This window comes from Patiria miniata, unplaced genomic scaffold, assembly GCF_015706575.1.
Source record: "Patiria miniata isolate m_02_andy unplaced genomic scaffold, ASM1570657v1 HiC_scaffold_18, whole genome shotgun sequence".
NCBI classification, from domain to species: domain Eukaryota; kingdom Metazoa; phylum Echinodermata; class Asteroidea; order Valvatida; family Asterinidae; genus Patiria; species Patiria miniata.
In genome coordinates this window covers 4420938-4447380 of record NW_024037056.1, presented here as the reverse complement: position 1 = coordinate 4447380, position 26443 = coordinate 4420938, and the positions used below count along the sequence as shown (strand labels likewise).

At 41.0% G+C, this 26443-nt stretch overlaps 1 protein-coding gene across 4 annotated transcripts in view; it reads left to right on the top strand.

Annotated features, from left to right (window-relative positions):
• Positions 1-26443, top strand: part of LOC119724328 (adhesion G protein-coupled receptor E3-like) — a 33855-nt gene that overhangs the window by 5985 nt on the left and 1427 nt on the right. The window contains exons 2-23 of one of the 4 annotated variants that reach the window (XM_038195324.1): positions 10884-11147; positions 12231-12390; positions 14953-14976; positions 15827-16074; positions 16257-16428; positions 16556-16665; positions 16913-16996; positions 17265-17345; positions 17653-17767; positions 19177-19290; positions 19551-19738; positions 20033-20082; positions 21662-21782; positions 22005-22102; positions 22524-22626; positions 23011-23161; positions 23383-23449; positions 24181-24247; positions 24410-24495; positions 24849-24975; positions 25542-25583; positions 25990-26132. In XM_038195324.1, coding sequence (XP_038051252.1) covers positions 10884-11147; positions 12231-12390; positions 14953-14976; positions 15827-16074; positions 16257-16428; positions 16556-16665; positions 16913-16996; positions 17265-17345; positions 17653-17767; positions 19177-19290; positions 19551-19738; positions 20033-20082; positions 21662-21782; positions 22005-22102; positions 22524-22626; positions 23011-23161; positions 23383-23449; positions 24181-24247; positions 24410-24495; positions 24849-24975; positions 25542-25583; positions 25990-26132 — 2615 coding nt within the window. The remainder of the gene's footprint in view (positions 1-10883; positions 11148-12230; positions 12391-14952; positions 14977-15826; positions 16075-16256; positions 16429-16555; positions 16666-16912; positions 16997-17264; positions 17346-17652; positions 17768-19176; positions 19291-19550; positions 19739-20032; positions 20083-21661; positions 21783-22004; positions 22103-22523; positions 22627-23010; positions 23162-23382; positions 23450-24180; positions 24248-24409; positions 24496-24848; positions 24976-25541; positions 25584-25989; positions 26133-26443) is intronic. The other 3 variants (XM_038195323.1, XM_038195322.1, XM_038195325.1) reach the window with 3 other exon arrangements.

Genomic DNA, 26443 nt, shown 5'->3' with positions numbered 1-26443 from the left:
ATATATTCGATTTAGAAATGTTAGTGAAGGTATCTTGGCGTATCGCCAGTAGCATGTAGACTACGTCAACGCCACTAATCCATTTGGCTTATCCAATTTCATTCAATCATTCTAGTGAGAGATAGTTCTTATAATTAATGCCTGGGCAGACGACCCATCACAATCTTTATCATTATCATCCAGCGGCCAATATTGCCAGCGTACCTTTAAAAGCACCCAGCTGTTGCGCTGATGATACGAAAGGTTGACGCAATGTTGGGCGCCATTTCTGATACCACACGCACTATTCGCCGTGACGATGCTATCAGCCGTCATACCAATGCATCAGCGCGGAGGATGGAAATCATTTTGATCATCCCTCGAGATCTTTCCAAGTGCATTTAACTTCGAGAGAAGTCGGCAGCGCAGTTGCAAGTACTTTTCCACCTGTTTTCCCCTCCTATGTGATGGGGCAAACAAGTACGGCGCGCCCGTTTTGGCTCGGTGTACAGTTTCAGAATGTAGACGCAGTCAATCAGAATTTCTGAAAAATATATAACAATTTCTTACGAATTGAAATGCTGCTGTTTTATACATTAAACGTATCCAGTTGTCATGTAGAGAATTTACGCACCAACACTCGCGTTACTAATTCATTGCCTATGTGCCGACGACATTTTTATTCCCCCATGCTTGAAATATGATGGAGACAATTGCAAATTGCGCGTGACGCTTGACTCCGAAGCCCGGCGACCCAGTTTACAGATCCACAGATGGATTAGAAAATAACATCAAATGACTTGTGAAGAGGTTGCAATTGAGTTACATCGGAGTAATCCTGGTCTTGGAAGAATGTCGCAGCGCTGTGCGCCAGGTGTGAAACTCCTCAGCACGACCATGGTCGATGGAACTTCTTTGAAGAAGGCATCCTGATAGCGAAACCACCTTTTCAAAAGTGCCAGTGCTGTGTCGGTCCGTCATTCGCCTGTTGGTTTGGTTCTTGGCATTTTTTAATTAGCAAAAAGCTAGCAAACTGTGATGTGCAATGAATGAATAATTTAGTTTCGTAAAAGAAATTCCTTCTTTTGCTTCGAATCCAAATAAAAGAACGACGTGCACATTTTTTAGCGAGAAGATCTCGCTAAATCTGAGGCACGTAAAATTAAACGTATGTTATTTCTGTCAAATGCATTAACAGATTAATGTTCTGACGGAGTTCAATGTGATTTTCCTTACTTCCTCAACATATCGAGGATGTTAAAACATTTAGCTGACATGTTTATTGCCAGCTGGCTGGAATGCAGTAGTTTCATTCGGTAAATTATGTACTGTTGCGAGACAGCACGGACTAAAAATGTCTAATAAATCAAGCGTGTCTACGTCAAAGATTGGTTTCGAACCTCTTGGATCGTGCGACCAAGTTTTCCTGATATGACTCCATGGTTAAAGTAGCATGGGGGTCTAACATTGCCAGAACCCAGGTTCATAACTGAGTAGAAAAAAATTGCCTGTCGGACAAATTTATATGTGCTAAGAAACAAAAATCAGCTGAAAACTACAAACAGTATTTACTGGACAGCAAATTTAATGGAGCTTTTAATTTACCCCTTAACAAACACAAGTCTAGTCTATGGAATATCCCATTGCACAGCAAGGGTCTATTATATGTGAGCAGATTCGGCAATTAATTATGCAAAAACAAAACTGCGTCTTGACCTCGAGATTGTGATATTCAATATGGGCGCCTTCTATCGGGTCTCATAACCCGTTGTTGTATTACAAAAATATGGCATCCAAATGGACCAAACAACAGCTCAGTCCACATTTTTGATCGAAATGACGTCACAGCTTCTAAAGTCGACTCCTATTGCCCGGGCGTGCGGGATTGCTGAAGACTTGCTGGCTTCGAGAACTGGTGGAATTTCCAACAAGTTTGGCTTTAATAGACCGATACATTAAGCTCCGCCCCATGTTGTTTTGACCAATCACAGCTGTTATTAATGTCCGACGTGCGTACGCAGAAGTCCGACATGCGTGCACGCGCGTATGACGCGCGCGTCTGGAACATGTAGTGAAAATGCATTGGAAATCTGAGGTGCACGTGATGTTGCCCACGCAGTGGGCGTGGTCTAATGGATCAGGCATTGCGTCTAACAAGCATACAATCCGTCCACTGCATCAGGGCATGTTTTTCCTATGATGCATCGCTCGATATACCCACACGTAATGCACGTTCTCCTCTCACATTACCGACCAAATTAAGTCAAAAAATGCAACGCGGTGGACAATGTTACCGCCACATAAATACCGAAATGTTGAAATTTATGAGTCATGTTCAAACAGTCAAGATCACCGTACGCGTGCCGGTCGCAATTCAATCAATTTGTGGTTGAGAGTTGGAAATCAATCATTTATGTGGAAATTAATGTGGCATGAACATCATAGATCAATTTAATCACATACTTAAATTTAACAGGTGTTTTATGTACAAGCTTAATATTCTGGAGTGCTCCATTCCATCAATGCCATGTCATTAATTTCGTTTATCCCGTTGGGACAGCTAAAGAGCACTTGTAGTCGACCAAAAAAACATTTGCCAAACGCGCTTATAGGCAACATGCCAATGAGGAGGTCGTCTTGGAACTAGCCAGCCAGAACTAAGCTGAAATGAACACAAGCAAAACACTTTAAGTGGCTGACGGCCAACCGACCAAATAGGCAGTCTCGAATTTGGCTCAATTATGCCCCAAATGGACTATATTCCCGAGAAAGCAATTTTATGTCGTGTACCACGAATCAATTCATGCAATTGCCAATTACCGTAACCACATGTATGCATCAGGTTGCCATGCTGGTTTAAAATGACTGCGGTGCTTTCCCTGCTTTCAGAAATATTTTAGCATTTTATGAAAATGATCCATAATTATTTCAGAATGCAGCACATCATGTACATGTTTTATATCAATTGTTTCGTACGTGCCTGCACATGCAGTCACGCAATACAAAATTGCAACGATATCCTCTTTTGTGTATCATTGTAAATGGGATTATGACAACAGCAAATAACAAATCGGACTCTAGTTTATATTGTACAAGCTGTTGTCAGTTGAACGCCATGAAAAATGCCGTTCTTGATCGTGCGTATGTCTAAAGAGCACACAGAACACAGAGAAGAGTTCGGATTCATCCAAGTCCAAAAACACTGGACATCTGAACAGCTGCGCAAATATAGAGCGGAAAACTGCGAATCGATAATCTGCATACCCTGGAGTGACGTGAGCTTTCTGTTAAGATATTCCTACCTGCCATTAAAATGCTCGTGTATTGAAAATGCCCAGCTATTTTTCACATTTCTGGAATATCCTGTTTCAGCGAGATAACATTTCAAATCTTATATACACAATCGACACAGGGGCTTTCAGTTCGTAAACCTCGAATAATAGATCGTCGAGATAGTGAAACGATTATAACAAAATGTCGACGATGATAGTGATGACAACACATGAATGATTAATGATCATTTCAAAAGCTATACATGATTTTACCTGCTTTTGATGGAATTTAACTAGTCACGGTGCCTATTGAAATATGATATGACTGTTGGTGACTAGTCTGCGTCAAAGGCGTTGCAGAGGAACAGGATTGAAGTTTTGACTGTCTCTGACTGATCTAACAAAAGGAGGGTTAATGAATATGATCTCACATTTTCCCAACAACATTTCCATGTCACAGTCTTTCTCATCAAAAGGGCGGCGCTTCATTGTAAAGTATAAAACAAAAACTCAAAGGAAATTCAGACTCATCAAAGGATCAATTTCCTTGGTTAGGGTTGAAACCGAGGACATACACCGCTGTGAGCCACCGCCCAGATGATGCCTAATTGGGAAGATGATCTGTCGCCTTGCAGGTGGCTATGCCTTCCCTGTTTCCTTGAAGACAACGGAATGAGAAAATCTCACCACTTAATGGCGTTCACAAATGCCTTGTCCAGTGTGAGTTTTCTTGATAAAGAAATCTGGTTGAAAAAAAAAAAGGATATTGAGGTACTTTTTTGAGGACTAGCGTGAGGCGATGATGTGGATGCGTTGCTATAATGATGTTAATGAAGATTAAAGATGGTAACGAAAGTCTCTGTGTTTGAAACAACAAAACCCTGACATTTCTGGGTCAGTTTATTTTCTTGGATGACGTTTCCGTAGTGATAAGTGCCATTGAGTGCTACCAGCAACATTTTTGTTCACGGAAAGAGAATATTGGCAATAATATTTAGATGGCTGTTTATAGATTCACCTGCTAGCGTATTGTTCGATTCTACCTACATGCACTTTGGACTCGGTGTAAGGGGCCAATGCCCCGATTTCATCAGCATTTTTGGTAACATGTAAGGTATATCAAAAGGAATCCCACAGTGTGTTCGCGTGCTCAGGTCCATTGAAGGTTGCCTGTTATGCTGGTTTGTACCATCGCTAGTGCCTAACGGTAGAAGCTTGAAACTTCTCCATGCAGTTGTCGAATCGTTTATCGAAAATCTAACTATCCAGAATTTCACACAGAATTCATGAAACACGATTTAGAAAATAAAAATATAACGCCAAAATAGACCACATCTCGCTGGCATCGTTTTGGTCAACAATTTGAAGAGTTGAGTTCAATTCTCAGACATGACATAGTGAAACATATTCACATTGATATCACAACGACATGTTATCAAGTCAATAATTCGAAGATTCCTTTAGATTGCATCAAAAATTCACAGAGTAAAAAAAGTCAAAGACATACCATTTTCAAATTGTATACCGATAAAACAATAGATTATTTTTAACCAAAAGTCAAATACAGATGTAATATACATTGAATGATCCACTATAAAAAAATACACTGACCTATAGCCACTTCTCACCTAAAATGAACGCCTTGCGTTATTGACAGTGCTCTTTACTTACGACAACCCAGTTGAGAATTGGATATAAATTGACGTCGACAGCATGGTGGTCAGAGAACACGTACAGGTGAAATTGTTTGGTGTGTAACTGTGTATTGACCTGTTGTGTTGCAAGCCGTTTTTCTGTGACCTGTTTTCTGATGTAAGCCTTTCTTGGTTAACCGAAAGAAGTCACAAATAATTTAATTGTTACCTTATTCAAGGATGTCTTAATATGGCTAATTGGTGGGTCACACACATAAAGGTTACACGGCTGCAACACATAGAGTCTTTGATGGTGCACCAAAGTTCCCACGTCTTGTTTTGATCACTAGTCGTAATCAAGTCATTACATGTCTTTAAGGGTTATTCACTAGTCATCACAAGTCATCACAAGCCATCACGTGTCATCACAAATCATTAAAGTCATCACAAGTCATCACAAGCCATCTCAAGTCATCACAAGTCATCTCAAGTCATCACAAGTCATCACAAGCCATCAGAAGCCATCAGAAGCCATCAAAAGCACCAGAAGCCATCACAAAGCATTAAAAGTCATCACAAGCCATCTCAAGTCATCACAAGCCATCTCAAGTCGTCAAAAGCCATTAAAAGTCATCACAAATCATCATACGCCATTACCACAAGTCATCGCAAGCCATCACACTCACAAGCCATCACAAACCATCACAAGTCATCACAAGCCACCAGGTATCATGAAACGCCATTACAAGTCATCGCTTGTCATTAAGTTTGAAGTCCAGTTACTAGTCATTGATAGGCTGGTGATGACTGCAGTATACAGTTGTCACTGTTCGTCCCTTCACTTGTGACTTCCCTTGTGATTTGACTCCTGCCTGGACGATTAGAACTCGGCTGATATACAGGCCCACTTCGGTGCGAGCTGGACAGATAACATACAAAACCTGCTTAAGTGTTACTGTATACAGCGAGACAGATCTCGGCTGAGCGGACAGAGTACCGTCCATTCTCGCTTCCGTTTCGTCGCTTCTAATCCCACACCTATACTGTTACTTTTCCCCCATCAATTTGCCATTTTCAACGCCTGAAATGCCGCTGCGACCCGACACTTCCAATCCCTTCACATCCCAAGAAAGAGACCTGAATTCTGTACGCATTACTACTTTTCGCGCCTTTGTTTTATGCTTCGAACCGCGAGGAGCCGGAGGAAAATTGCATCTGACACCCCCAAGGCGCGCAGCATTAAGCCTGCACTCCGCGGGAATCTTCTAGCAATTCGTGTTTGCGAGGCCATCTCTGAATGTAGTCTTTTTATCCCCCTTTCCCCCCGTTTTTTATATTTTATTTTGGCTGGAGAATGCAGTTTGTTAAAGCCCGGTTGCCATGGCGCCAAATTGAATTCACGCTCTTAAAGTCCTCTCAAAGGCCTCCGTGGCAGCAGTTCATAATCCTTGATTTTCTTTTTTCAACAGAAAAAGGAGATACTATTATTGATTGACCAAAAAAGAAAAGAAGAACAAAAAAAAAGAGAGGAATGTTGTTCCTTATGCGCATCAAGGACACGCGTGTTGCGTGACGGTGCATTGTAAACCCACTAATACAAATATCACAACATGTTGACTTGGAGCCTCATTTATGCTAATATCTTCTGTGTATAAAACAGCTCCATAAAATTGGCCGTTAGCTTAACAGAAGCTCTAGTATTTTTGTACCAATTTCCATTTTTCCTTTTAATAATGAGCTTTTACAACGCACATGCATCATTTTCCATTTTGTCTGTCACGTGAACAATGAAGAATTGAATTGAATTCCTGAACAAAAGCAGATACCTTATGGTAAGCTTTTCTGTCTTAATAAAATGAAATGTCCATTTGTAAAAATCTAATTTTCTTGAGAATCAGCCTCAAGAGTAGCGATCAAATATGTTACACACCTAATTGCTTGACTGTGTCGCCTGGAATCATCCCTTTAATAAGAGACCCGATCTGGATGTATATAAAGGCTGGATATGTCAACCATATTGGCGCAGTGCCCCATGGGAAATCATAGTAAGCGATCGTTAGCGTGACCAGCTGATATACGCATTCCCACGGTGGCCAAACTGACTGGAATGATTGTTGTCAAGCTGGGGCCGATTATGGCCAAGACGACAGATGTATTTTTCAGAAGTAAATATCGCCGGGTAAAGCTATACCAAACATTTGGTGCGGTGTTTGGTATTCAAAAAGGTCTTGGTGAAATACAAGCAATGCATTCTGATATAGGAAGTTTGTTTATTTCTTCCTTTGGCTGATATATTCAAGTGAAAACCGTCAAAATCTTGATATTCGCACGCCAAAGTTAATTAAATTACCGCATATACTGGACGCGATTGCCACGATTGCGGGGATGTCATGTAGCGGAAGCAAGGAGGCGAGGTTTACCGGCTGACCGCCCCGTGACCCGTCCCCATCGCCCCCGTCAATCGAGCGCTGTCGGACCGGTAATTTGCTCCCCCGGTATTAAACCGGATGGTAACCATCTCACTGACTTCATCTCCGCTTATATCCGTAAATTGATAGTACTGGTTGCAATGCAGGGCATGTAGGGTCTTGTCAGTAAAAATGATACCAGATCTGTAGGATAACTGCTGGAATAGTCAACTGCTGGTTTGAATAATTTCCTGTCATGGATAGACGGAGTAGCCTGGATGCCGACGAAGTTGCATTGCTAATGTGCAGTGTATGCCGCGCCATCATATCGACACCAAAATTGACTGCAAAAAAATTTCAAACAAAATTCTCTGATCTTACAAAATATCTCATATTCCCGCAGGCATACTCACTATTGTACTACAAAACCCTTGTTATGAAAATAACATGACTGACACCAGTTGTGCCATAAAGGACACTTTTGGAGCAATGTTACAGCGCCAAATTTCGTTGCTACAGTAAACTCATGCAGTACGGCCAGCGTTACAGTAGAACATCGATACAGCGAATACGATGGGGGTCCGAAAGAGATTGTTCGTTATAGCAGACCGTTCGTTGTAGCGGTGTTCGTTATAGCGACGATCTGTGTATTCAAAGGCAATAATCGAGTGGTTGAGTAAAGATATCACTGTTTCTAAAGTGTGCCATTGGCTATTGCACACACGTGACAAAAAGTGGACTTGGACAAGCTTGAGAAATCCAATCAGCATCCGCCCAGCACATGTGATGTCCCAATTTGCGGTGATTTCCTACCCTGTTTGCCCGCGGACACAGTTAGGCTTACAACATTTTTGCCGATGGGACATTCCTAGCAAATAGGACTGCCGCCGTCCCACATTTTGACAAATCAATGAAGTTATCTTGTCAATTTAACCGAATTATCGTGCGGAAGACACTGTCTCCCCCAAACGAGATTCACATTTCGGTTATATATAATTTAAAGCTGTTTTAAAATGAAAAAAAAATATCCGCCAGAGGCTCTATTTTGAGTTCCACACATTTTGTATAAATTCGTTCATGATATAGAACTTTAAAGGCACTGTTGTCGTCTTTTGCTGATGATTGTGCGAATGTGTCGTATAATGTTTGGTCGCGTTAATATACTCCAGTAATGAGTTATTGCAAGTTTGGTCGCGTTAATTTACTCCAGTCAGTCCAGTAGTGAGTTATTGTATGTTTGGTCGCGTTAATTTACTCCAGTGGTGAGTTATTGTATATTTGGTTGCGTTAATTTACTCCAGTGCTGAGTTATTCTATTCATGCGATGATGCAGTCTTCACGCGCGGTAATAAACATGTCATTATCAAAATGAGGTGTTAAAATATCACCCCATTACTTGTCATATTAAATGTCCGACATCACGAAACTCATTATTTTCCAATTATCAAAATAATGTGTTTCTGTTAAATTGGTATATGATTAAACCCCAGCTGCACGTTATAAAGCAATTTAAATGCAAATTGTACTGGTAGGCCTATAGGTTCATTTGACGCAAAGTGTTGTTTTAGAAGGCGTTCAACTTTAGTTGCCGTTTTCTCCGATTGCTAGTTTTTACTGGTATGTAGATGGGTGTTACTTCGTGGTGTCGGTGACGAGTTATGTTATGCACTGAGAATGGAGCATCATGTCAACATTTACATTTGAACATACGTATAGACCGAGTTTGAACGAAATGGCTGGACCGACGTGTGTTTTGACTATTTTAATAAGGATAGACTACAAAATCTTCTACAAGGGTAGATTTGTATGGTAACAAAATGTCATGCGTTCAAGTAAACAAGCGTAATGACTATAGTAAAATATTCAAACACAAGGTTATTGACGTCTATTATTATGTCCAGGCATCCTGTAACCATGCATGCTGCGCTGGACCACCCCATGGCCGAAAACATAAAGAAATCACCGGGCAGATCATTTGCTAAATCTAATTAAACTCTGACTGACGGTATTCACTCAGTATAACTATACGAGATAATGATGATCGCTGAAGTCTACGGAAGGCCGAATCCAGCGTGTTTTCCCAATAAGTCACACCCGAGAGAAGGTCGTTTTGCACGGTGTAAAAGACTCTCATACCAACCACGACCCATGAAGTTCGATTTCATAATGTGATATTATCACCGTAACTTAATTCTTCCGCAAAGGGCCGCTTTTCGGATCAGTAGAGTGACTTTTGAATCAGGTTTTTATAGTAACCTTGTCGGTTTATTAGTAGCTTTACAATGCAAACTCACAGTTTAAACGTTTCATAGCAATGAATTAGAGATTGCCCCCTTACATATTGTTTTAATTTCAAATGTCCAATAATGTCAAATAAGGTATTTTTATGGCTTATGCAAATAGGCCCATCAAACATTTTGAAAACATTTAAAAATACACTTGAAGGCCTATATAAAATTAAATCGGTGATATGTTAAGTTCGAAGTGAACAATAAATGGTACAAAACAATTAATTCTTCACTGTCGTTGTGTTTGTATATCAATAATATTTCTGAGTGTTTTTGGGCATAGTTTAATACAAAAAACAATCCGCACCCCTAGGCCCTCAGGACAAAAGAAATGGGAAGGATGAGCTTTAATTATTTATTTTTTTTTTAAAGTTTTCCATTTTTGCATACTTGTGACTCTCATTTGCCGTTGTAAAAATTGATTATTTTGTTGTAATAATGTTTCCACGCCGAAATTCCGTTACCTCAGCGCGATATCAACGTCCAAGGGCAAAACAACACAATGCTGTTTGCAAATTATAGCGAGGCGCTGAGGAATGAACATTCGTGGAGGAATCGTAATCAAGTTATCCCGTGAATCAAAACCTGAAGCGGGGGTCGATGTCCGCCTACGTGCCGTATGGTATCCATTCAAAACATGGAATCCTTGAATGTTGAACCTGTCACCAGCGATGGAAGATAGAAATAGAACATGACTGTGGATCTGTAAGACACGTCTGACATTGAAACATGAAGTATGACTGTTCTGAGCTGTTTTCTGTCATGTGTAATTTCACGCACTACGCTGCCTGCCCTAATGAGCAAATATCATGCACCGACTACACATCCTGGCCTTCCGATAAGAAATAATTGGAAAAAAATTAGAAGCGAAACATTTATTGAAGGACCGATACAAACGCACCTTTATTCGAATAGTCTCGACAACCTTCTGTTTGTACAATCACTTTTATAAAGATTTTTTTTTATTATAAGACAGTTTTATGATGCTTTTATGAGCATAATTGTGATTTATTTCCAGTGTATTATATTCTTTTTTTTTTTTTTACTGAAGATGCTGAAGACTTTCTGGATTGGGGGTGGGGGTGGGGGTATGGGAGAGGGTATTAGACCTTTCATGTCTGCGTTCATAGAGGGCATATGGCCTTATTGAAAAGTTTAAAGCGCTGTCTAAACACCCCATCATGTAATATGCAAAATGCTGTGGCACATAACGATGACAAAATTATCAAACAAAAAGTAACAAAAAATATATTATAAACTAAAATTTGTCTATTCCCTCTCATATGGTCTGTGTTTCCTCAGATATCCAGTCTTTGGGATGTCTCTCGCGCCCTCTGGCACAACGAGACCTGTGACGACCTCTGCGCATGCTTGATGGGCATCATGGAGGGCATGCGCACTGCCCAGATCTGCCTGGAGGTCAGCGGATACCCGTGTCACCTGGTCAAGCAGCTGACCCGAGCAGCCACGACCAGGAACTGCAGCGTGACGGTGGGCTCGAGCTGGTTCGAGTGTGACAAGGGCGTGACGGACTGTGTCGGAGGAGAGATGTTCGTGGATAATGAGGTATTAGTCTGGTTCCCTTACCTGACAATTCCCGATGCCCTGACGTCTATACATTGTAGGTCAGGTAGCCGCCACGGCTAAAAATTAAACATGATGGCCCTTTCTCAAAGCTCGGCTGCGTTTCCGTTTTGGCTTTATCTTTAAAAAAAACTTTTACTGTTCCGATCAAATTAAAACAAAAAAATCGCTTACTTCATATATCAAACAGTTTGATATTTCTGTAACAAAAATAATATTGACTAATATGTTGAGCTGGTATTTTCAAAGTTGGGGACCCATATACCAGGCGAAGCCGAAATGGAGACGTCTCCGAGTTTTGGAATTGGGGCCTAACCCGACTGGTAACCATCGTTAGATTCACAATAGTACATGCAAGACGCAGCAAAGCTCGCCCCTCGTGCGATCTGAGTGCATACTTGAGTGCATATTATACTCGGAAGTGTGCAGTGAAGGTATGCTGCGCAGTGCATCCTGGGGCAGTTTTCGTGACAAATGGAGATTTTGTGCGGCACAAAATGTCCCACAATGCATCTAACATATACCTTTATTGCACTTTCCGGTCTGGCGGCTATCTGTAAAAGGTCTATGTCCGATTCATTCATTTGTGCAATGATGATTGTTGAAGTCGGCTGCCTTCATTGGCTGGTAGCCTAAATAAATAGGCATACTTCGCCTAATTTTGTTGCTATGTAGGCCGAGATCACTTCTTAACATGAGACATCATGAACATAGCCTTAATTGGTCTATTCCAGTGAAATCCATTTTCCAGTCAGCACACTTTATTGGCCCCGGTCCGGTGCTTTGAAGTGCGGCGCCACATCAGTTTCAACATTAACAAGAAAAAGCCATCCATTATGATTTCAATTTTCCAGCCTAATTGTCTCTTAAATCACTCATGCCGAGCCACTTTCACCGGTAATTCGGCGGGATGAGACTTCAAAATTAATTGCAATTTCATGCATGGAACGAATGGCAGGGTCTAAGTGCACTTTTTGAATGAACATCTCTGGGATTAATGTCTCGGGGGATGCGACAGGTTCATTAATCTGGAAGCGTTTTCTTTAACTTGTGTCAATTCAACAGGCGAACTGCACCGGGTCTGACGACGGAGCGGCTGGTAACATCGCCTACCTGGGCTGCGAAACGACGCCGGGTGGAAACACCTCCGTCACGTGTATGCTGTCACGTGACAGCCAATCTGTGGGGCAATGTGTGAACAACGCCGAGTGTGTGTACAAGAAAGGTACAGTCGACATCCCCACCCCACCCCAACTCCCCACCCCAACTCCCCACCCTAAATAAAAACAGAGAGAATGGGTCGAGTGTACAGATATGACATAAGGAGTTGTACTGCTGTTTTGTGAAGTCAATCAGATTTTTTTAGAAACTAATTTATGCAGATTTCCATTCAAAACCGCTGGCCCGTGTGAATTATTCCTTCAACATGTACCAACGAATTTAGTATCTATGACGTATATCGAGCCACACGACCAGTGTTTATATTTACATGGTATGACAGCGTTTTTATTGAAAGTTGAAACGAAAATGCTTTAATGTTTTCATGGGCTTACATCGGACAGACAATGAGCCACCACTGCACGGATTGTAAACACTAACATTATACGAATTTACAAGCTGTTCTTACAAGACGTTCGTGCATTTATCAAAACAACAAACATTTAGTATTCATTAATTGATTACGTATAAAATAATGACAAGATAAGCCCATGCACTCAGTGTGAACAGAAAGGTAAAACGCAATTCTGGTAAAATGTTCCTCTGACTAAAAAAGGTGTTGTAAGATAAAAGACAGGTGGGTGCATAATTGATTTTCACGGTGAGTGAATGCAGTCTTCAAGTATAATACTGTTTCCATGAATTGGCAGGTGTGAAATTTTGGATGAGTTCACGACACCTCACCTTGCATTGGAAAGGTGGTGGCGGGTGGAGGATAATGACACCCTCTGACGGTGCTTCATCTGCCAGAAAGAGACAACAGTCATGCCATGAAAATGTCACGGAAAAGGAATATGTTGTTGGATTTGTTGCACATTCAGACATTCATAAACTATCGTTCATAAAAGCACACTGATACCACTCTGTCAATATTTGGCATTTTTAGATACTGAAAGTTAAAACCAACTGCGGTGGTTCAGAAATACCCGGACATTTCATACCAATACTGCGCTCTTTTACTGTAACAGCGGCATGCATCACTAACCATTACATTTAATTATTTTCAAAACAATAAAAATAAACCCCATGTGGCCGGGAATTTTATTCATAAGGCTGCCGTGTGGTTTATAATTCCCAAAGGTTTCTATAATTTTTTTGGTATGCAAATCTTCTAATTATTACTTGAGCTTGCATTTTGTGTGACCTATACCAGCACAAAACGCAGTTCGTGTCAGATCGTGCGTCAGCGAATCATGGCAACAGGTTTTTTTTGGTGTGCATTAATTACCTAGCCTTGACCAAGGCCTCGTATGGACTTTTAAACCTCGCGTCAACGAGGAAACTTGCATACAACGGGGCAAGCGAACAGGTTGCATCCGGCTGTGGTCACAGACGTTTGCCATAAGCGACTAATCAATTCAGAATTTGGCACAGGTTGCTTTTAAAACATCCTCAGGCGGTCCAAAATCACACAGGTTTTGGTATACAGTGTGTCTGTGTGTCGACTTTTGAGGCACCCTTTACCAGAGGGAATTAAACTCAATAAATATATAATTGTATAAAAATAACACAACCTTGTACGTTTTTGTGTCTTTATGTTGATCTAGGGACTTCAAGTGAAACACTTTAACTGACTTGTTTCAGTATGAAGATATTTCTTCCTACACTTGTAGCGCATCAGACGGTGTATTTCTTTTGACATCTGCGATTCTAATCCTCGGAGAATTTCTCCTGTCTAGAATCGCCTCAGTACATCACCAACACCTCCTACTGCTAGTTGTTATCATAACGAAGAGGAGTGTTGGTTGCGCCATCAGTTATGACTTCGGCCTGCTCAGATGCAGGCGACTGTTCTGGATGACGGAACTAGCTTGTTTGCTCATTAGATTTCCCATGTGCCATGGCCGACCGTCTCATTTTGCCGACGCGTGTTGAAGTTTCCGCGTGGACGATTCCATATCACTCGGAAATTGTTTTCAGCTTCTCCAAAATTGCCAAAGGGACGCTGCAGTATGAGTAATAACATACTGTATAGAGAAAAGCTGCCGCTGTCGGTAAAAATCCCGCAATACCTGCGGTGCATCATCGGAAAAGTCGTCCTCCTTTGGCAAATCTATACAGTAAGAGGCTAATTTTGCTCTAGCCGATCATGTATTAAAATTAATGAGCAGTTTTAATGCTTTGACGTTTGAATTATGTATAATTTCTGTGAACAGCAAAGGTTTTGTCTACGAGGCGCATGTGTGCGTTTGCTTTTGTCTTGTACTAATCGCAAACAGTAAAGAATAGATGAACGATGAACGAGAACAGACCTACAGTACGTCGACCGCGAAGTTAATAAAAGGGCTTTCCGAGGCAACCGGTGGCCGGCGCACTTTGATGTCGTGTCAGCTTTTCCATAATTTCCAACGATATTTTTTTCTCTCAGTTCTTAGACTAATGTGTATCTTGCAATGTATTCATGGTGTGACCTATACATGAAATGGCATAACCTCAAAATTCCTTATAACATTCTGGATTCTCCTAATAACGCTTACCATAAGCGACCACATTCATCTTATGTTGACCATATTTTACTTTCAAGCGTGATTTTTGGCAAATGGAGTTGACTTTTCTTTTTCTCTCTCAGTTACTAAGACCGACCCTGTCAGTGGTAAGTTTAGTTTATCAAGGGTTGCAGTTCACTTGGCACGGAATTCCAGAGTGTGTTAACTTCACTCTAATACTGCACACACGTATTTTAACGAATTTCGATACGTCATTGAAGTTACATTAACATCATTGTTCACAAGCAAACTAAGTCTTGTCAATGACCACCCTCATCTAGTGTGCTCAATTGCAATCAGTCATAAAACACGTAGATGCCATAACACCCAGATAAACTCATGAAGCCCCATTCCTAACGACGTGCGAATTGATCAATGGAAATCTACACTAAAGTCGCCAAAAATATATAGAATATCTAGAATTTTACACTAGACTAACGACATGACCGTCTACATATCACATCCCATTTCAGTCTGTCCATGCAGTATATCATACAGTGTATTTCTAATAATTACACTTCATAGTTTTAAGCACTAACGTTAGTAGGTATAGGTGTGACAAAGTAATGACTTCGTAGCAATCAACAATTAATAGTTCGTAGTGATCATTTCGAATACTAACATGTTGAACACTTTCTGTTCTGTACCTGGGATTTTAACAACGTTGCTTTTGAATTGTAGCGTAAACGTTAACAGACCTTTTACCTTACAGCCATCTTAGGGGCACGTGCTCTTGCAGCACAGGGATACGCACAATAGCAGACCTCATGGCATTGTTACCAAATTAACAAGAAACACCTCAAAGATGGCTGCCGAATGCAAAAGGTCCATTAAAAATTTTCTGCCTCGTTAATTTTCGCTGACAAACTTCCCTACCACAATCTGGATAACGCACATAATCGATAAATATGATCATCGATTATCAATAATCGATTTTCATGATTTGTTTTCCCTCAGAGCGGGTATCATGCCCGACAAACTGGATTCCATACAAGAAGCACTGCCTCAGTCCAATCAACGGCATTCTAGAGCCGAACATTTTGGATCAAAAGACGTGGAGCGGCGCCCAAAATTACTGCCAGCGACGATGGGACGCCTCGCTGCTCAGTCTGGAATCATTCGGAGAGAGCGCCCTCAAGGGGCTGGAAGACAGACGTATCTTTGTGACGGACCAGGAAGTGTGGCTTGGTCTCTTCAGGGACACCGTAAGTACCAGTCCAAACTATTGACTGGCAAGTCTTGGAAATCTGAATGGATTCTTCACATGCTAGTAGCAAGTAATCTAGCTTATGTAGTAAAGACATCAACATGAGTTGTCTATCGTCAGAATAATGACAGTGTATACTTATTTTTTCCTCTTCACTTTTTCTTCGTCCGTGCGACTAAGTCTAACTCCACATTCCGCTGGCTAGACGGCACGGAGACCCTTCAGCCTCAAGACAGCTGGCCGTGGGCAGACGGTCACCCAGTGCCCGATCTCAACTTCGTCTACATCCTCAACAAGACACTGTACTCCTCGGAGTCATCACGGGTCAACCGCTACTCCTGTAAATTCAAAGGTCAGATATTCAACTGAAAGTCCTTCTAAGTTTTCCAATTTCTTATTACTTCTGCAACTTTTTGGTACAATGCATATGGTTGCTGTAAGCAAATTAGCATAACCAAACTTATTTCTCGTCCTTTTAGTGTCGAAAAGCTTGAAATGTCGCCAGCCCATGCCCACCAAAATGCCTCTTACGACGGTAATGGATGCAGTCGGTCCGGGATCCACCCATCCACCTACGTCACCCAGAACGGTAAGCTAATCATAAAGAAGTAGCACCAAGCGATCGGCAGGTGGTACGCGCGCACAGGTGGTACGCGCGCACTCGGTGCCCTGTAGACCAATCACACTGGCGCCTCGGGAGAACGCGCGCGTGCGTCATTCGAGTGGTTTAAGTTGAAATGACGTCACACGTACGAACCGAATTGGCCTTTCTCTAAAGACCTCCCCGACACAAATTCTGAAGTTGAACCGAACCAGAAACTTTTTTCTTGCTCCAGAAAGAGGAAGAAACACTGGAGGCGTTCCGTGAGGAACTCACCCAAGTCCGAGACGATGTCTCCAACTATCTCAAGACGTTTACGGTAAGACGCTTTCTTCAGTCCAATTTATTAACATTTAATACCATCATGGTATGAGTATGTCACAAAGAAGACGTGGTTGGAATGGTCATTGCTGCACATTTCGAAACCATTGTGACAAGGACAAATTGATAAAATTCCACTAGTTTATGCAACACAATGCAGCTATTTTGCTGTCTACTACATACAATATGTAATTTAATATTGGAATATTCAAAAACTTGAATGACCTGGAACTCTCAGCATTTTTATCTGTCCTTTTCTTTTCTAGAACGACACCGGTGTCTTGGAAGAAATCGACAGCCTCATTTCTTTCTCGCAGTATTCGTCGCTGAATGCATCATCAAATACGGTAGGCAGTGGCGTTACGTGACCACGGTTTTCTCGTTACATACACGGTACTATCATGTACAAAAGTGGGATCGACTCTTAAGATACTGAATTGAAAAAAAAACACGCCACAATATATTGATAAATAAATGCATCATCAAGAGCTTTGTTTGGGTTTTAAATCATGCTCCTTGTGCTTCCCTGTTCGATGGTGAAGTGCCACCTGACTATGCGTGATAATCACCAGTTACACTTATGATAATGTGTCTGTTGACATGATGTGGCTGTTACATTTTTAACTCATTTTTTTTTTTAAATTGTGTCGACAGAAGGCACAGGACCAATCTACTACCATCATAAAGTCCCTCGATTCCGTGGTAGACGGTTTGGCGGAATCGATTAATGGGCCCGCCAAAGCCCTCGTGGTATCGACTCCAGATATAGGTATGTCGTTGTTTTACCTATAATTTTGGTAATGCAAAATGCTACGGTTGCAATATTTGGACGCAATGGACATGATGCGGGTAAAAACGGCAAGACGAAACACGCCCTGAACTACACCCGTTCCTCTATGCTTTTCTTAAGGTTGATAAAGATCTCTCTTTAAAGTTATCCACTGCGACGTTTTGCAACTACGACAACGCTTTAAGGTCTAGACTTCGATTAGCGATACACGTCACGTCTGAAGAAAAAAAATGCCATCTGAACACAAATTCAATTTGGAGGTAATTTGCTCGTGTCTGAGAGACACGCACTAGTCGTCTTTTTGATTTTATTACTTCGTCTTCGGTCATTCAATAAAAGTGAAAGATTGAGTTATAGACGAAAGTCTTTCAGGTTCTCTTCCCCAAATCAAATTTCACTTCATCAGGCGTAATTGAAAGACTGCTCGCTTGATTTCATGCAATCTAGCGCCGCCATTGTTTGCTCGACGTCTAAATGGATCACCTGCACCATGGTGCTTTCATGTCGACACCACGTGATAACCTCATCCAGAAGTAGACCTTATATACTGTAAAGAGAGTTAAAAAAGGAGTCAAGTCTGTCACGAGCCAATGTGGCCCATACAGCCCGCGTTTATCTCCGGTTTCATCTAGTATGAAACGACTGAGAATATTTCTACTTCCCCTGGATGGGAGGCTAGTCCATCGCAGTTTACTCCCCAGCTAATGCCGGTACTCATTTATACTCCTGGGTGGAGAGAGGCAAGTGAGAGTGAAGTGGCTTGCCCAAGGACACAACACATGACTAGCAGCTGGATTCGAAAAGGGCACGTCAGATTGCTAACACTCAGCACAACAGATAAAGCAATCGGTTGAGTGCATTTGACTGTCGCAGTAATGATGAGATTTGTTTTACGAAACTTTACTGGGACCTTTATCACGAATTTCTCTGTGACAGTACTGTCGACAATGCTACGATCTGCCACTGTGAACACCAAACAACTCCTCCTGTACAATGACATCAATGTATCACCTTATCTCTTCGGTAACAGAAATGTCAAAGTACATTGATCAAGCCCACCAAACAGGGCCATCCATAATTATGAAGAGACTGAAAACTTCTCATGTCCGGTTTTCAACTTAAATCAGATGCAAATATACGAACATTCTTTTTTCAAAGTCAGCCAGTTTACCCTTTCTTAACTACATGTCCGAACTTGTATCAACGAACTTTGGACCACTCAGTCTGTTTGAATATAACTTATCCAACACCCAACTAAAACCAGTTGGCTCGGCACACAGGTAGGCATAGGCCTATAAAGACCATTTACTAGAGGGTACACCAAAGCAAATTGGTAGAACAGAACTTTTATACTTGTCTCCAAACGTCAATAATTCTCTTGTCTTCAGTCCTGAAGGTGTTGACGCTGTGTTTGGACTGTGAGGGCGGAGAAACTCTCGGAGGACAGCTGGGGAACCAGAGCTTCTCCTTATCTCTGCCGGATTCCGTCAAAGCGGCTGGAGGTGAGACTAAGGACTTCCCATCTTGCAGAGTCAACAATTTACGATTTAAAAAAGCATCAAGCCTCAAGATAAAATATGCCAGAAAACAAATCAGATTGATGCCATATCGACTAATTAAAGATATGTCAAAGTTTGGTATGTTGATACATCTGTAGTTTATTCCTTCGTTAAAGATAAACTCGAAATCAATCAATTTAAATCAATTAATTGAGTTTTCGAAATTAATCAATTCATCATCTGTCGATTTTTTGGCATGTCAGCTACGCTAGCTCTGTCCACTGCTAGTCTCCTTCACGAGCAGCTACCTTCCACAATCGACGATGGAGGGGAAGGAGGAAGGACCGAGATCGGTAGCCTTGTCAGTACCATCTCCCTCCGGCGATGGGACAGGGAAAGTATTGAGCTAACCAAAGACGAACCGCTGAAACTCACCTTCTCCAGTTTGGAGGTAAGTCAGAAAGTCAAGAGAGCAAGTTTGTTTTATTTTTTATTCAAACCTGAAACGCAAACATTACTGTATATCTTGTTACCAAATTTCAAATTAATTATCTCAATTTAGCTCAGTACACTATCGGGTTATTATTTAGCTTTATGTATGCTACTCAGTAAACTATCGGAGGTAAACTTTAAGTGCGATTTCGGGTTCTGCCCAATTAAAAAGTATAATGTTACAGACTGAAAATAAACTTAATTTCGCTTTAATAAAATCAGGCAAAAAACTTGTGTATACATTTCCTTCTAGAAATTTCCTGACTCAACGCCGACCTGTCGGTACTGGAAAGCGGATGAAGGGTGAGTACGAGTTTCATACAGTTCTTGTTTTTCGTGTTTTCTGATCGACCACGATAAGGTTTAGCGACAAAACAGGTGCGTCATTAAACAGGTGATTCCCAATAACATTATAGTAAGAGTCACCTTAATAGTTGATCGCTCTTTAAAAAAACCGGCTGGACATTTTCTGTTCGGTTCGTTGGAAGGCATGTGCAAAAACCCTGTGACTTAGTATCAAAAACCTGGGTATGGTAAAAACATCTGTGAATAATAGCAAGTACATTTCATGTTTTGTAGCGCTTGACCGATTTTCAAATGAAAATGGAAAGCGCTTGATGGTATGTTTACGTCACTATATGACGTTTATATATTGACAGAAGTGTCGTCAATGCTGAAGTAATATAATTCTTGGAACAAAATAATACATACGCTCCTTCTGGGCTGAATATATAAACTCTGTTACCGTGAAATTGTTTAGGTGTACAGGTTTCGAACCGTAACCCGCTTCCTTTGCGGCAATTACGCATGTGCGCGCATGCGTGTATATACGGGATGCATGTTTCAGAACGTTGCACACTGTTTATTGCTTTTCCTACCCAAAACCTGGTTGGCAATTGTATGATATGCACGTAATTGTCAAAAGTAAGGATATTCATTTAGGAGAGGTTTTGAGGAATGGAGGTCGGATGGCATTTTTTTTTTAAATAGATCATCTTCATCCTTGCATACAAGACCAGCGCATAGGCTTAAGAATAATTAGGTATACATCGACCAAGCTGACGATACGGCTACATCTGAGCTCAGTTCACACCACAAGTCGACTTTGCCGGCCAGAAAATGTTCATAAAATGGAAAGAAGAAATAAAAGTGTAGAATTCAGAAATGAAACTAAAGCGGTAGAGCTTCCCAGCAAAAACACTCTTCACTCTTCACGGTAATGCATTGTATATAGTGTTTAAATCAACAGCAATTTTAACACTCTGGTTATTTCACAAGGTCTTTCCGAGTAAAGAAACTAATGAATCGAAGCCGTCTGCTGTTTGAATATTTATGCAACAGTATGGCAGTGGGCCTTATGCCTAACAAATATCCCGGCGACATGGTATCTGTTCGTGTCAAATCAAGAGCATAAAAGGGAAATCTCAAACCAAGATTTCCATTAAGACCCGAAGTAATGACAACCAAAGATTGACGATGTACCGATCATGCAACACGACCCTGGGTAAACTAAAACACTTCTCGGTATGTCAGACAGATAACGGTACGTGCGCACGAAAACAAGCAAGCAATGTTCAATATTTGGAGATATCAGTTTCGTCTGTCTGGCGCCGTATGGTTGGGAATTCGTTTCGGCTTCGTGTCATTTTCCCCGAAGGATTATTTGAAGAGTAATTAAAAAAATCCTTGGGAGCTTATGTCCATTTTCGATGACATTTAAAAAACTTAATCCATGCCTATTTTATTCAAGGTATGTAACAGTATCAAAAGTACGCTATTTAATAGGTCTGAGTTCGAATAGCTGCTGTCAATTTTCTCCGTTTCCGGTTTAAAATCGGTTTCATTTTGCGTTTCATGTTTATACAACTGTTATTTATTTCAGGAATGAAGGGGTGTGGTCATCCGAGGGGTGTTTTGTTGCCAAGGCCAATGACACACATACGACATGTGACATCACACATCTGACCAGCTTCGCTGTCATCATGCAAATATCACACAGTGAGGTGGGTTTGATTGGATTCTATGAGTTATGGCGTAAATAGGGTTTTAGAAAGAGGTATATAAACCTCAAGATGCGATCACTGAAATGTCATCTCTTACGAACAAATATTTGATATCTATTTTGTGTAGTCGTCCGGTGATATTTAACTACGAAAAATAATGTTGCACGGGCCATAAATCTTTCACTCTTTTGTATTTCAATTTTGTTTTGATAATCGATCTAGGATCCTCTACCTGTAGCACTGGACTACCTGACCTGGGCCGGCTGTGCATTGTCGATGACGTGCCTCACAATCATGCTTATTATCTTCCTCAGTCAAAGGTACCAAACAAAACCCCTAAATTTCTCTTTAATTTACGATAAAACTAAAGTACATTCCCCTATTAAATCTGGGCCATTTTCTCCCTAAAAACAATATTTCAAAGTTTATTGTGCATCATGATATGCGTTGTACATCATCGTTTAAGCGTTTTATCAAAATGTACGTCATGGGGGAATCAACTGTGAATGTTTCAAATGGAGTGAGCCACAAAATAATATTGAATCCTAAGTAGAACTTTCATTAAACTGGACCTGTTGATTGATTGGCAACAAGTGTTACAACAGACGCCGTGTACATCGATCCATGGTTGAAAATAGCGACCTTACCTTAAAAGTACGAGAATATGGTTTCCGCCACTCCTCCCGAACTCAATACTTCCTTCAAGTTGGAACGCAATATGTCTTGATTTTTCTCTTGTAGGATGTACCGAGCAGACAGGAACATCATCCACATGAACCTAGCTGCATCTCTCCTATTGGCACAGCTCATCTTTGTCTTCGGAATAGACAGGACAGAAAATGAGGTAAACAAATGTTATAATTGATCTTAAACGGGCATAAATTTATCTATACTTCCAAAATAATGTCTCGGTGAAGAATGAGCTGCAAACTTCAAACTTGCACAGACATGGAACGAACATTGAATTCGTAAACAAGATTTGGCGTTGAACAGCGCCACCAATTTGTCGATCCACCCCTTGGCAAAATCAAAATCGAAATGCACAATTTTTTATTAGCAAAAATTTCCCAAGATCAACCAAAATTTAAAACGATTTTGCCACCGCAATCTGAAGTCTATTGACTAATCTTGTAAATATGATCATTTAAAGTTTACAAGGGGTAACACACCTTTCGGTTAATAAATTGATTTTTGTTTCATGATGGAACTTGATGTTTTTGTATGACAGGGCGCCTGCAAGGCCGTGGGTATCTGTGTGCATTTCTTTCTCCTCGCTACTTTCTTCTGGATGCTGAATGAGGGCATCTTTCTTCTCTCCAAGACGACATCAGCCAAGACGAGATGGTTGAGACTTCCCACTTACTTCACCCTTGGCTGGGGTAAGAACAAATAATACCTCAAATAGACCTACATGATAAAAATCTGTTACTGTGATGATACGTACATCAGGAAGATTGATGCAACGAATTGCAAATGTCTTCTGATAGACCTCACCAATCGTGTATAATCTTTCAAAATATTTTTATCTAAACAAATGTCACGTTTTGATTAACATATTTAAGTAATATTTTCATACCTTCTTTCCGTCTTGTTTGCACAGTGTTTCCTCTCGTTATCGTCGGTGTCACCATGGCGGCTTCATTTGATTCCTACGATACTACGGACAGGTACATAACTCCCCTTAAAAAACCGAAGCCATACTGGTCTTGGCCTGTTGGGTTGAAAGATATAGGCGGCCATGGTACAGTACAACTACGTGTTCGACGCAATACTGTTGCAACCCGAAACCGCGTATTATCGATTTGACATCGCTTCAACGAAAGGCTGGCAAATAATAGCCTACATTCATTCATGGATCTCATGATCGGTTGCATTGCGCACAAATGTCAGAGATTTCAGATAGAAACGTGATTTGTGTCTTGACAGTGGTGCAGTGGGGAATTCCTTTCAAAACTGCTCCTAGTGCGCCCCCAAGCGGTCGTTGTGGACAAGCCATTTACAAACTTCGCGGTCTAGGTCATTGCATGTAGGAATATTCCTCGTTTTTAATGTATAATGTAAAAAGCATTCAGGAACCTGATGAATAATAAAAGCATCATTATCTAGTGCAAGAAAATTTACAACTTGTCGTGCTTACATGTTGTAAAAGTGCTTCCCAAACCTTGAGATATAGCCGAAAGCGAAACCTATTCAAATATTTATTGATGTACATAGACTTTCCGATGAAAGGTTATACCGTAACATTTTACGTATGCATCGGCATCTTTTCTGTAGTGCAAATATCGAATTGCTTTGTTTTGAATAAGAAGAGCCCTAGCCCTTTTTTCTAACGTACTCTAAAGCCATTTCTATCTCCTGATATAAATGATTCTCCCCTCTCCCCCATTTGTCCCCCAAGATGCTGGCTGACCGTCCGAGACGGAGGGATTTGGGCATTTGTCGGTCCGGCCGCAGCAGTCGTCTTGGTAAATATCGCTAAGATTATACCCCGTTCCTTCATTACTTGATGGTTCAATAACATATTTGCTGCTCCGAGATTAAAGCTAAACCAATCTCTTTCGGAATCTTTATCCAGTTTCTTGAATTTTATTTTGTCTTTAAATGAGTCTTGTGTTGTTTATTTCTAGATCAACATCTGCGTTTTGGTGCAAGTCATCCGCGTGTTTCTCAGTCTGAGGGCCAACATGAACAAGAAAAAGGTCGAAAGAATCAGGTCAGTTATTCAAGCATGGGAATGCACACACATTTACAGTTATCTTATCTCGTATGAAAATATCACCTCTGTATCTAACAAGTTTCAAGGCAATCATTGTAACTACATGTATATTTTGCTTTCACACCATGCAGAAATGCATTGACATACATGTAAATACATTTAAGAGACACACACACTATGGGTACGAATGGATACTTTTATAAAAATAGGGCTTCCGTTTACTTGTTATCAACAGTTTGCTCTCCAGGAAGTTGTGCTCAATTTTCATATCTGAAAGCTTTGGAACGAAGTTGGAAATATTTTGTGACCAATAATTAAGCTCTCCATATTCCACACTTTTATTTTGACAGAATAGCATTGCGGGCAATCCTCCTGACCTTACCGCTACTGGGCTGTACTTGGCTGATAGGCATGCTGTCTTTCAACTCATCCACAATCGTCTTCGCCTACATCTTCGTCATTCTCAACTCTCTGCAAGTAGGTTTAACTTTCTCCTCCAACTTTCCAAACCGAGTGATGGAGATTATCGCTTGTGCAGAAGAGACGTTTTGGTTTAACACGATTACAATGATATAGGGTCTTTAGACACAGAACTGAAAGGTGTGGGCTAAGGAAAGGGACATATTAATTTTCGAGCGAATTGGGATGATGTATAAACAATACCATTTTTAGGTTTTACCTATTTCCGGGGATAAACGTCAAAATACTGAGTACCGACAGTGAATATCTGCACAGTGCCTACCCAGACCTCCGCTCGCTGCTAACACGGGATGAGCACATAATAGACTTGACGCCAACGGCTTGGCCGGCTTGGACTGGACGAGGACGGACGAGGACGGGGCACACACGGATTATGGTCTGGCATCCAAGGCTGAAGCCATAATTTTTTCATTTCCCGCGTCCTAGCCACGTTTCAATATTTATTTTTGATCGTGACCATCGCATCACGCACGGGGCTAGAGAACGGCACTGTGTGACAGGGGCTTAACAACCCATGGTGATAACTGCGACTGATTGTACACTCTTTTCTTATTTTGTTCTAGGGCGTCTTCATATTCATCCTATACTGCCTACTGAATGACGAGGTAAGCTCACTTCTCACCTCAGTTAGTCTTATCAGAATCTGTCATTTCTATCGATCACTTTTTCCCTTATGATAGCCACTAATGGCATCTATCTCACATTTAGCGTCAGTTTTCTTTGAATTTCTGTGGTAGATTAGAACTTTTCGATTTGTTTTGCTTTTTGTTGAATTATGATCCCTATCGAAACTTTAAATGTTTTGATCATCCGTTTCGTCGGACACCTTTTTAAAATGATGGCACAAACCTCCCCTCTTTACTGATGTAATTATTTTCAATTATTCAAAACTCACTTCTTGCAGAGTTTTTCTTCCTTGCTATCCAGACTGTTTCCTTTGATTTGCACGTTTTTGTTTAATTCTAACACCTTGCCGCCAACCCACGGATACTTACACTCTTGAATAAAAAGCTAAGGAGTGTTATACGGTCACGATCAGAGAGGAAAAGACGTAGTCGATCTGCTGCCTATACCCCACCCAACACCAACGACGCCAAAATATCAGAGCCTAAAAAAACCGAATCGCAAAAAGAAATCCGGAGTTTTCTAAAAAGGTAGGGAGGCCTCCGCTTTTGGCATTGCTTGCAACATTGATGGTGCGTGGTGTGCATAAAAATATATTCACCGCTGCTTAAAATGTCACCGCTGCTTAAAATGTCACTGCTGCTTGGAGTCATTGTCATAATTTTTGTGTACACATGTCTATGGTGTAAATCGAGGACACACATTGAGAAACTCCTTTCCTTATTGAGGACATGAACCCAAGTGCGGACACGAACCCCAGTGAGGACAGCCATGGAAAACGTGCACAGATATGAGAGGTGATACAATGTGCATGGAAAGTCCTTTACTGATTGAGGACAAG